Source organism: Gossypium raimondii, chromosome 7 (genome assembly GCF_025698545.1).
Source record: "Gossypium raimondii isolate GPD5lz chromosome 7, ASM2569854v1, whole genome shotgun sequence".
NCBI classification, from domain to species: Eukaryota; Viridiplantae; Streptophyta; class Magnoliopsida; order Malvales; family Malvaceae; genus Gossypium; species Gossypium raimondii.
Window position 1 is genome coordinate 40,152,785 of NC_068571.1, and position 11,569 is coordinate 40,164,353.

At 33.7% G+C, this 11,569-nt stretch overlaps 3 protein-coding genes across 3 annotated transcripts; all 3 read right to left on the reverse strand.

Moving 5' to 3' along the window:
• Positions 1–319: 319 nt before the first annotated feature.
• LOC105791714 (UDP-glycosyltransferase 76B1) lies at positions 320–2,038 on the reverse strand. Its single transcript, XM_012619927.2, has 2 exons — positions 1,456–2,038; positions 320–1,336 (listed from the first exon to the last, which is right to left on the reverse strand). Exons 1-2 carry the CDS (start codon positions 1,910–1,912, stop codon positions 459–461), a joined length of 1,335 nt encoding a protein of 444 aa, XP_012475381.1. The 5' UTR covers positions 1,913–2,038; the 3' UTR covers positions 320–458.
• Positions 2,039–3,736: 1,698 nt separating this feature from the next.
• On the reverse strand, positions 3,737–7,705 carry LOC128042553 (uncharacterized). Its single transcript, XM_052633934.1, has 5 exons — positions 7,677–7,705; positions 5,709–5,804; positions 5,295–5,410; positions 4,948–5,097; positions 3,737–4,159 (listed from the first exon to the last, which is right to left on the reverse strand). The coding sequence occupies exons 1-5, from the start codon at positions 7,703–7,705 to the stop codon at positions 4,059–4,061; spliced, it is 492 nt and encodes a 163-aa protein (XP_052489894.1). The 3' UTR covers positions 3,737–4,058.
• Positions 7,706–8,962: 1,257 nt separating this feature from the next.
• LOC105791704 (UDP-glucose iridoid glucosyltransferase) lies at positions 8,963–10,834 on the reverse strand. Its single transcript, XM_012619915.2, has 2 exons — positions 10,209–10,834; positions 8,963–10,093 (listed from the first exon to the last, which is right to left on the reverse strand). The coding sequence occupies exons 1-2, from the start codon at positions 10,669–10,671 to the stop codon at positions 9,213–9,215; spliced, it is 1,344 nt and encodes a 447-aa protein (XP_012475369.1). The 5' UTR covers positions 10,672–10,834; the 3' UTR covers positions 8,963–9,212.
• Between the last annotated feature and the right edge of the window lie 735 nt (positions 10,835–11,569).

The following is an 11,569-nucleotide window of genomic DNA, read 5'->3' on the forward strand; positions in this document are numbered from 1 at the left end:
CCCTTAAAAAAAAAGGATTCCTACTGTTACTATTCCTAAAAAGGAAGTGAAGAAGCCTAAAGTCAAAGCCATTGAGATTTCTGGTTTACAGCTTTGAATCAATTTTGAGCTGTTGGCTTAAATATGTTAAAATAATGAAATCTGTTTTATGTTTTTGTTTGTTAATAATGTAAAATGTTTAATAAAACCAAAAATTAGTTGAAAGATGAAAAAGTGAATTTATGAAGTTCAAATACTGAAGTTATTACTGTTAGAAAGGTTTAATTCTGATATCACTCTCCCCTCCACCAGTTTCAAACCGTAAAACATACAACAACTATAAAAGAAATGTATTGTACCATGTTTATTCTTCAAATGTTTGTGCTTTTTCTACATGCCATCTTACTAAAAAGACACAAATTACAATGACATGACATAAACTGAAAGTACAACCACAAGGAGGTTTGATTTCATGTTTCTTAAACAGATAATATATGCTTTATTAACTTGTTCAAAGAACAGCTTGTAGAACCCTCTTCCATTAGATAAAAAGCAGCCTTCTCCTTCAGATCTATAGCTCTCTTTCGGATACCGTTTCCTTCCATATCCACCAGTAGTCTTTTTATTGTTCTTTCTATATTCCCTCTTTCGAGATTCTGCAATTCCAAGCCTATTTTCCAAACATTACAGATGGAACTTGTGTTCAAGTGTTGGTCTCCAAAGAAAGGTCTGCATAGCATTGGTACCCCTTCACAAATACTCTCAATGGTTGAATTCCACCCAGAGTGGGTCCAAAATCCACCAACTGCAGCATGAGCCAACACTTCCTTTTGAGGTGCCCATTTCACAATGCAACCTCTTTCTCCCACACTCTCCTCAAACCCATTTGGCAATGATTCAATCCATTCTGAGCCACGAACCATACCAGGCCTAACCACCCACAGGAAGGGTTGTTTACTGTTGGATAGTCCCCATGCTATCTCAATTAGTTCTTCCTTATCAAAGTTGACAATGCTACCAAAGCTCACATAGATGACAGATTTGGGGGCTTGTTTGTTAAGCCAAGATATGCATTTATCATCTTCAGTCAATAATGAGCTGCAAATGGCTGGAGCAAATTTATGTAATGGTCCTATAGTGATAATCGGAGCAGGGGAGTATTGTTTAACCTTTGACAGTGCTTCTGGTTCAAGAAATTCCATTGAGTTCACAATTATAGCCGATGATCTCTTCAGCACATTTGCGAATGCAACTCTCACTTCCGTCATCGCTTTGGTTGCATTCTGTGATAGTAAAGCACGAAGGCGTTTAAGCTGAAGAGCTTGAAGCTCTGGCGATTTAATTTCATACACAAAATCTGTAACACAAATTTAAAAAATTTTAGTAATGACTGTCACTTGGAATTAGTGGATTGTTATAACATCTGTAATGCTGGAGCACCTCAAAAGCAAGTGTTGGCTATCCCGATAATCATACCTATTCGTTCCTCATCAAGTTGGGAAAAGGCGGGATAGAATAGCATTGTTGTAGCAGAACCTGTACGCAGAACTATCCCGAGTAGCCCTAGATCCTCGGTGATAGGTTGAGCACTATACATGAGTGTATCATAGATGACCGCGGCAATATGGTGAAGAGAGTGCAAGATCTTTTCGAGGCATTGCTGTAATGGTGCTGCACAGTTTTTGTTGAGATTCCACACAGGACTTGCAGCATCTTTATCTGAGAAGTGAGATTCCGTGAGCTTGTCTGGTATGGATATGAAAGTGAATTCGGGGTGGTTTGAAGGGTTAGGAGAGTTAAATTCAGGGTGAACTATAGTGATTGAGAAGCCCTTTGAGTGCAAGAGACTAGCTAGCTGGAGCATGGGAGTTAAGTGACCTTGAAAGGTTACCATAACAAGCACCACATGACTGGATTTCTGTTGCTTCTCCATTCTTTTTTTCCTGTTTCTCAGGGAGTTCAAGTCTCAATGACTAATGGAGTCCGTAATTAAAAAGATCAGATGAAATGATTGAATATATTAAGAAAGTTTTGCTCCTGGAGAACATCTCAACTCGCCCGACGCAACTCAATTTTGACCTCCTTTTTCGAAAACAAACAAACTTGTGACTTGTGGCCTTGGAAGTATCTACGTATTTAATGCCTGCTGACTCAATTTGTTTTTTTATTTAAGTAGAAAATAAAACCCTTCATTGTCTAGGACCTTCTAGATCCACCACTTGAAGTATAATAACTTCGTTAGTGGGATCTGTGGGTTATCATAGGTCGGGTAGCTCCCAACATAATTTTAGACTTTTTGTTTTTTTTAATTTGGGGTCAGTTCAAAAAATAGATTTAAAATTTTATTCAAACTCGATTCAGATAAAAATATTAAAATTTGAATTTGGTTCAATCTGTCCGTATGAAATTTTTAATATTATTATTTTTATGTAAAAAACTAAAAATATAATACATAAAATACATTACAAACATTAAAACATTTTTCCCAACAAATTTAAAATAAAATAAAATAAAATAAGATAATATTTAATATTTATACCTAAATTTAAATAACATTAAAATAGATGTAACTTAACAAGCAAATGCCTTTAAAATAGTCGACTCGTTCTTAATATTTTTTAGCCCTAGGTGAAATAATAAATTGGGCCCGTTTAAAAAAATATAAAATGTAATACAATAAAATATTTTTCTAACAAAATTAAAAAAACCATTTTCATTCAATTTACGTCTATGTGATCAACTACAAAAACACAAAAAAAAACATAAAAATGGGTTCTCTGAACATTTTGAGATGCAAAATCATTAATGATAACATCAACATCAATGTTTTCCAAAAACCTTCTCAATTTTTATTTTAAAATTAGTTACTACAAATAAAGGGACAAAACTCAAAATTAAGCTCAATTTTAGTCTAATGTGTAATGTTATACATGACTATTAAGTGAGTATCTTTTTATTTTAAAATATCATATTAATGAACTTATTAGAAAATTTGGATGGGGTTAACAATTGAACCCGAATTTTAAAACATAAAATATAAAAGGATTAAATTTCAAATATATAGTATCTATCTTAGTTACACCTAGGTCACGGTTGTACAAATCTCGGAGGCTAGATTTTTTTAGATTTTATATATAAAAACCAATTATAACTGGATATGGCGTGATGATTATCATAATAAATCATAATTTTTTATTTTAATGTGTCGAAAAAATATAATTTTTGTATTCAAGTAAGAAAAAAATATCTATTCATACTATTATTATTTAAGAATTTTACTTAACTGTCCGTTCTTATTTCTTTTATGTGGTGAGGGTCTATCGAGCCTATTGAGACTAGCAACAAATGGAAGTTTCTTAAAAGGTGTTAAGGTTAATAGAAGTGGCCCACATGTATCCTATCTATTATCCGCTGATGATTGCATATTATTTGGGGAGGCAACAAGCAAGGATGCTAATATATTCAAAGACATTCTACGCGAGTACAAATCTTACTCGGGTCCATGTGTTAATTTTGACAAAACAACAATATTTTTTAGTAAGAACACATTGGAGGAAGATAGGAGACTGGTTGTCAATCTATTAGGGGTCAGCAGTTCGAACAAACCAGAGCGTTACCTAGGGTTGCCGAATATGGTGGGTCAGAGAAAAAAGCAATCTTTTCAAAATCTGAAGGACCGACTCAAAAAATGTATTGACAATAGGAGTAACAAGTATTTATGTCAGGATGAAAAGGAAGTATTTATAAAGGCCATTCTTCAGGCTATACCAACTTACGCGATGGCTTGTTTTTTATTACCTAAAGTTCTATGTGATGAACTCGAAAGTATCGTTGCGAGGTTCTAGTGGCAGAAGGGACACGAAAAAAGGGGAATTCATTGGTGCATTTGGAAAAACCTTTGTTCCTTAAAAGAAAATGGTGGTTTAGGTTTTCGAAATCTTGGTCAATTTAATATTGCGTTATAAGCCAAACTGGGTTAGCCTCTTATTAATTATCCAAATTCTTTATTAGCCAGAGTATTAAAAGCAAAGTACTATCCGCGATCAAGTTTTCTAAATGCAAAGTTGGGAAATTTACCTTCACTTACTTGGAAGAGTATATGGGCAGCAAAGGGACTTCTCCAAAAAGGGATGTGCTAGAGAGTGGGCAGATGAGACAAAATTTCTATCGGGGAAGATAGCTGGATACAGGGGATCGATACAGTTGATGGACATAACAAATCAAACAATGGGGAATTACAGTTAGTCTCGGATCTTATTGATAATACAAACAGAAAATAGAGGTCGGATTTGATTAATAGTACCTTTCAAGCAGAAATTGCTCAGAAAATTCTACAGATCCCTCTTACAGAGACTGATCACAAGGATACTCAAGTTTAGAAAAGAGAATTATCCAGCGAGTATTCAGTACGCAGTGCCTATAAACTATTACAAGATGTTATTCTGGATCCTACTAATTATTTATTATAGACCGAAACTAAAGAATTTTACAGGAAATTATGGAGCCTACAGTCACCTTCAAAAATCGCAATCACTATTTGGCGAATTTCCTGGGATTTTATTCCTAATCTTGCTAATCTCAGGTACAGAAAAGTCATTTCAAACGATAGATGTCCCCGTTGCTACTCCTGGGCAGAAGATAGCTTTCATATCTTCCGTGAATGTCCCACAACAACAGAAGTTTGACAGTTTTTTCATTTATCCTAGGTCATGAATAATACGAATCAAATTCTATGGGAGTGGCTAATCTGGGTTTTCAAGAGAGGTAACGGCGCTCAATGCCGACTCTTCTGTTATGTTTTATGGTTAATATGGTTTTCTAGAAATCAATTCATACATGAGGGGCAAAATACAACAAGAGTAGTTTTAGCACAAAACATACAGAGGCATATGGAAGAACATGAAGGAATGAAAGCAATTAAGATCCCTGCTAATATGAACAGAAATTACAGAATCCAGGAGGACATACCGAGAGTAACGATCCATTTCGATGCATCGTTTGAAAGTAGAAACTTCAAATCAGCGGCAGGTCTGGTGGGTTGGGATCTGAGGGGGGAACTACTGGTCTTAAAGACGATCATCCACAATAATATTTCCTCTCCATTTGCAGCAGAAGCGTCTGCATGTTTGGAAGGCACAAAGTTAGGATCTCACTGGGACTTCAATCGGTTAGACTTATAGGGACTCCAAAATAATAATCAAAAGATACCAAATGACTTTAACAGATTGTATAAGCCCAAATGTGCCTGGCCCATTAAAGAATAAACCCAAACAAAATACAAGCCCAGATAGCCCAATACATTAAATAAAAAAAACCTAAGCAAAGCCTTAGTTGCATAGCAGCCACCAGCAACCTCCAGCGCCGCACGTCTCGGGGCCGACCCCGCTCCACGTGCGCCACACCTCCGCAAACGCCGCTCCTCCAACCATACCTACAGTAACAAACAAACAGAATAGCAAAAATTCGAGAACAATACAGATTTCTTTTGATTTTTTTCATTTCCATTTTGGCTATAAAAGGCCAACTTCAATATGTAAATACAGGGTTTTTGGAGTGTAAAAAAGTACAAAAATAGAGAGAAATACAGAGGAAATTCGTTTTTTCAAAGGTTTTGTTTTTACTTTGAAGTGTTCATCATTTCTTTTTATTTGCATATTTCTTTTTTTTTTCTTTTTTTTTTCATTTTATTTTACCTAAAATAACAAAGAAAAGAAGGGAAAAACACTTACCTGTTCGCCGAGGTCGTCGTGCCACCACCATCTCCGCCATCGAAGCTTTGGGTGGGAGGTGATGAAGCATGGCGCAAGGATGCTAGGGTCGAAACCCTAGCAGAGCAAAAGGGGCAGCATTCTTTTTTTTGTTTTAAAATGGGCTATCAAATTTTTTTAAAAGGGAAATTTTGTTTTTATTGAAACGACAAAACGACGCCGTTTTAAATGGCCAGAGCCGCGCGGTGACCCGACCCAGAGGGGAGGATCCGCGCGTTCTGGCTTTTAATGGTAGAATTGCGCATTTAGCCCCTGCTTTTTGTGATGCATTTCAATTAAACTCATTTTGTTTTTTAAAAATTAGCCGCGAATTTCATTTCTGTTCAACTTGGTCCCTCGCTGCGCAGCGTTATGGAAGGTGGGAATAATTTCCCTTTTGGTCCTCCATTATTGCTTGCGCATTCAAGTTGGTCTTTTTTAACTTATTTCAAATCTGCCCCATTTTTTTCCGTTTTAGTTCAATTGAGTCCATTTTTTTTAGTTATTTTTATTATTTTTTATGCTATTATCATTGTACCATTATTTATTATTATCATATTATTTACTATCATTTTTTATAATTATTTCTAAACTTATACATGCATTTTTATATAGTATATATATACATATTTCTTTATATAATATATATGTGTTCTTAAGCTTTAGAACATGCATGCATACATTTTCATTCATGCGTTTTATTTTATTTTTTATATATGTTTTTTATTTTTTTAACCTTCACATACATTATATTTTATACATACATACTTTTTATATTTTTATTTTACTTTCCTAATTTTTTAAACTTTATAATTTATATATATGCATATATGTATTTCCACGATCTTCCAATACATACTTATACATCTTTTATTTTGTAAATATATACACATATATATACTTTTATTTTTTTATCTTATTTTCATAATTATTACGTACATATATATATACCTATATACATAAATTTTTTGTATATACATATTTTCATATTTTTTATATATATTTAATAATTTATATATCTGTATAAATCTAAATATATTTTTTATTCTTTTATTTTTGATAAATATATATATACATATTTTGTAAATACATGTACATATTATATATATATATATATTTTATTATTCTTTTATTTTCATAACTTTTGCATACATGTATATTTATGCATTGACATTTCATAATTCACATACGAATATAATTTAAAATTAAGGTATGTGTTTCATGTTGTATATTAACATTATGTCATTTCTTTTAAACAAGAAGATATATTTTGGTTTTGTCAAAACATCAAAATCATTTTCTCTTGATTCAAAGGTTTTTTTTGAATAAAAATAATATTCGAAGTTTGGGATTTTCGAGGAAAATTGAGCCCTAACGTATTGAGTTCTGATTTTTTTTTTGTTAATCTTAAATAACCGAGGATATTCTTTATTTAAAATGCATGAGTATAAAAATCATTTTTGAGAACTTAACTTGTCGTGCCCTAACGTATTGGGTGTGGCATGTTACTTTCTCGAAATGAAGATTTTCGCATAAAATAAAAGTGATATTCAAAGTTCGGGGATTATGAGGAATTGTACCCTAATGTATTGGGACTCGATTTCTTTACATGACTTGAACAATTGATTATCCTTTTTCAAATTTAATCATTCGAGTTGATTTTAAAATCTTTTTAACCTTCGACACCAAGACATTAAATGATCAATTTGGTACCGATTTTGGGCGTTACGAGGGTGCTAACCCTTCCTCGTGCGTAACTGACTCCCGGACTCATTTTCTCAAAATTCGTTGACCAAAATAGGGTGGGCCGATCACACATTTAATAAAGGATCGGTGGCGACTCCAGTTTAATTTTTAAAGTCGACAACTAAATTTTTGTTTTCAAAAAAGGTTTCGACACAGATAAATCAGTGATTGGAGCTATTATCAGAGACATTCAGAATAAGAAACCTTGTTTTCAAGAGATTATCTTTCAGCATATTCACATCTCAGGGAACTCGCATGCATATAGACTAGCAAAAGACGCTCTTGATAGAGGAGAAACCTTTTACCTGATGGGAGAAGAGCTGAAGCACCATATTTTTGCTTCGGAGAGAAGATGGCTAAGAAATCCAGACTGAAGGAGCGTTTGAGGGAAATGATTTCAAAAGATGATATCAAGTAAAGTCTTATCCTTAGAAACTGCTATCGTCAGAATAGATTGAATTTTGAAATAACAAATCAGGAGAATTAATGGTATCCAGCCGTTTTAGAATTGACTGGGGTAGATATTTAGGGTCCTTTTTCTTACTTTTCATTTATTGCTTTCCGTTTCCATTAAATTGCGTGTTAATTGCTGGTTAGGAGGTATTCACTATCAACATTATAGTGAGGCCAGATTTACTTCAGTTTTTGATGTAATAGGTCTGGGTCCAATGGTCTGTTGGGCCTCCAGTTGCTTTCCTCTTTTTCCAATAAAACACCCAATCATTTTATCAAAAAAAAAAAGAATTTTACTTATGAATTAATCCAACCCCAATTTAGTTGTGAATTTATTAAAAAAATAATTATTTTATATATTGTTACTAGAGTAAAAGTTTTTGTCTAGATTAATGTCATTTGTTTTAGAGTATAATAAAATAATACTTAAAAAACACTTGGCATTAATTTAGATGTGCTTGTTGAGTTTTTACTCCGTTAATATTGGACAGAATAATTACCCTACTAAGAATATTATTTATACCAAACAATAAATAATATTTAAGAATCTTTTTATTTGAAATAAATATTATTTTAAATATATTTTTATATTTTGGGCCCCTTCTATCATTAATAAAATAAACATTTTTGGGCTTTTTTTATCTTTGGGCCTTGGTGGCTGCACCTCAAAAATAGCCCCCAAAGTCGACCCTAAAAATAGTAACAAAACTAACAATAAAATAATATTTATACAATATTCAAATAATACAAAATAGTAGTAGCATAATAGTGAAATGACAGCAAAACAGTAGTAAAACAGCATCAAAACAATGGAAACAGCAGCAAGTTTTATGTTTACAAATTTGGGTCAGACTAGACCCGAGCCAACAAAACCTTACCCGAAATTTGACCCATTTAAAAATTAAACCTTATTTTTTTTGTCTAAACTCATTTTTCAAACTTACATGTTTATCAAACCCATCCACTTTTGAGCTTGGACACCATAAACTGGTCTAGGCAGATATATAGCTTCATATTATAATGAAGCTCAATCAATCTGATCAAAACAAGAAGCAACAAGGTTTAAATTTTGATAATAAATACATTTTCAATCACATAGCGTTTACCATATCATTGTGCAGACTAGAAACCCTAACCAACAAATTATCATCACTGATTGTCATGAACTAGAAACCATGACGTATACAATAGACTCCCAACTTTAAAATTAAATGCAGAAAACGCCATTAAAGAACAAACCAAACAGGCAAAAGCTACTACTTAATGTTAGAGCATCTCCTCAAGTGATCAAACGGATAAGATACGCTTTGTGAACTCATCCAAGGAGCTCGATGAAGAGCCGCCTTCTCTTAGACAAAGTTCTGTTTTCCCCTTAAATTCCATAGCTTTATTTCTCATCTCCTTTCCTTCTATATTGACTAGTAGTGTTTTTATAGCTCCTTTTATCTTTCCCCTCTCCAATTCATTCTCCAATTCCAGGCCTATCTTCCATATATAACAGATGTACCTCATGTTAAGAAACTGGTCCCCGAAACAAGGCCTGCATAACATCGGTACCCCTTCGGAGACACTCTCAAGTGTTGAATTCCATCCACAGTGAGTCCAAAATCCGCCCACTGCACAATGCGCCAACACCTCCTTTTGAGGTGCCCATTTGACGATGCAACCTCTGTCCCCAACTGTCTCTAGGAAACCATCTGGCAACAGCTCCGTGCCCTCGGACCCAAGAACCAAACCAGGCCTAATCACCCACAAAAATGGCTGTTCACTGTTGGCTAACCCCCAAGATATCTCAACAATGTCTTGCTTACTCAAGCTGGCCATGCTTCCAAAGCTGACATAGATAACAGATTTCGGGGCTTGCTTGTCGAGCCAAGAAATGCAGTCAGCTTCTTCCTGCAGTAATGAGCTGGAACTGGATGGAGCTAATTTGTGAAAAGGGCCAATTGTGAAAACTGGAACAGGAGAGTGTTCTCCAATCTTTGTCAGTGCTGCATGTTCAAGGAATTCTATTGAGTTGGCAATCATACCGGCCGATCTCTTCATTGCATTTAAGGAAGCAGCTCTCACCTCTGTCATGGCGTCCGTTGGACTCTTTGACATAGATGTAACCATTTGTGTAAGCTCAAGGGGTTGAAGCTCCGGTATTTGTCTGTCAAAGACGGACTCTATTACATTAAAAGGCATAAAGCTATTAATTAGAGGAAGTCACTGAGAATATTTGATTTGATTGATTGATACCAGATAACTGAAAAGCAGAAATTTTGAATTTGCCAGACATACCTTGCTCAATTTGAGGAATAACAGCAAAGAGTAACATTGCTGCAGCAGTGGGACGCATGCTAATGCCTGGTAAACCAAGATCATCGGCGACCGTTTGAGCGAAGTACATGAGACCATCATATATTACACCAGCAATACGTTCACAGGGATGCTCGTCATCCAACATTTGTTTCAAGCATTTCTTAAACGGTGCTGCACAGTTCTTGTTGAGAGCCAAAACCAAATTCATAAAATCCCCGGGTGAGAGGGACACTTTGGACTCAAGCAGCTTATCTGGGACGGATATGAAGGTGAATTGAGGATGGTTTGAAGGGTTTGGAGAGTTGAATTCAGGGTGAATTATGGTGATTGAGTAGCCTTTTGCATGAAATATAGTGGCTAGCTGGAGCATGGGATTTATATGGCCTTGAAATGGATATAAGACAAGCACCAACCTGCTGGAGTTTTCCGCTTGTTTCTCCATTTCTTTTGCTCTTGAGGGTTCAGCACCGCCAGGCTTCACGACAGTTTAATGGAAAAGAAAACCCCAATCCGACCATTCATATCTAGAAAAGAAAACTGAGATGCTTGCTTGGATCTTTACATCGGTAGTTGTGTTTTACACGAAAGCGGTCTACCCGATTTGATTTGAAATGAGTTTGGTTGGTGGCTAATGAGCCACGACATAATCTTTTGAAAATGGAAATACTATCCAGGAATCAATTAGCACGGCTAAATTTGAAAAAAATGTTGATTTTAAAAAATATTTAAGAAAATATAGGATTGTTTTTAATATTTAAGAAAATAGGTTAATTAAAGAGAAAAATAAATAATATATTTCAGTGTTTTCAACATCCAATAGGGCACACTTATTGATTTTTTGATATATTAATCTTTTGGTTAAATGTTAGACTTTATCTTGTATCTTAAGTTTAATTCATCTCTTATTCACATTTTTATTTTTTATTTTATGTTGTTTCAAGTTTTATTTTTATTTTAATTACCAATTTAACATGTTTGCTCTTTTGATTAGATGGTTATATAATAATTTTATTCTTGAGTCCCAAGTTCAATACATCTTCTAAGCACATTTGTATTTTTTAATTTTATGTTACTTCAAGTTTTTTATTATTTTTAATTAATAAATATATTGTTTTCAATTTTTTATTTTAATTCATCTTTTTAGTTAATAACTCTTTTATTTATAAAATAAAATAATTATTGCCTATTATATAATAAAAATATTTTTTATAATATTGATATTTATCATTATGTTAAATATATTTTATTTTTAAAACATCAACAAATTTTTTATATATTTTATATATAATATTTATATGTCAAATATTTATTTTCTCCACTTATATTAGTAGTATGATGAT

What these genes read in the sequence shown, in the direction of transcription:
- LOC105791714 (XM_012619927.2), bottom strand. Translation starts at nt 1,912, where the DNA reads ATGGAGAAGCAACAGAAATCCAGTCATGTGGTGCTTGTTATGGTAACC. An exon ending in ACTTGATGAGGAACGAATAG is followed by an intron (nt 1,337 to 1,455) that starts GTATGATTATCG and finishes TTTGTGTTACAG; the next exon opens with ATTTTGTGTATGAAATTAAA.
- LOC128042553 (XM_052633934.1), bottom strand. Translation starts at nt 7,705, where the DNA reads ATGCTGAAAGATAATCTCTTGAAAACAAG. An exon ending in GCAACTAAGGCTTTGCTTAG is followed by an intron (nt 5,098 to 5,294) that starts GTTTTTTTTATT and finishes CCAAACATGCAG; the next exon opens with ACGCTTCTGCTGCAAATGGA. An exon ending in GAAATGGATCGTTACTCTCG is followed by an intron (nt 4,160 to 4,947) that starts GTATGTCCTCCT and finishes CCCTGTATCCAG; the next exon opens with CTATCTTCCCCGATAGAAAT.
- LOC105791704 (XM_012619915.2), bottom strand. Translation starts at nt 10,671, where the DNA reads ATGGAGAAACAAGCGGAAAACTCCAGCAGGTTGGTGCTTGTCTTATAT. An exon ending in TATTCCTCAAATTGAGCAAG is followed by an intron (nt 10,094 to 10,208) that starts GTATGTCTGGCA and finishes TTAATGTAATAG; the next exon opens with AGTCCGTCTTTGACAGACAA.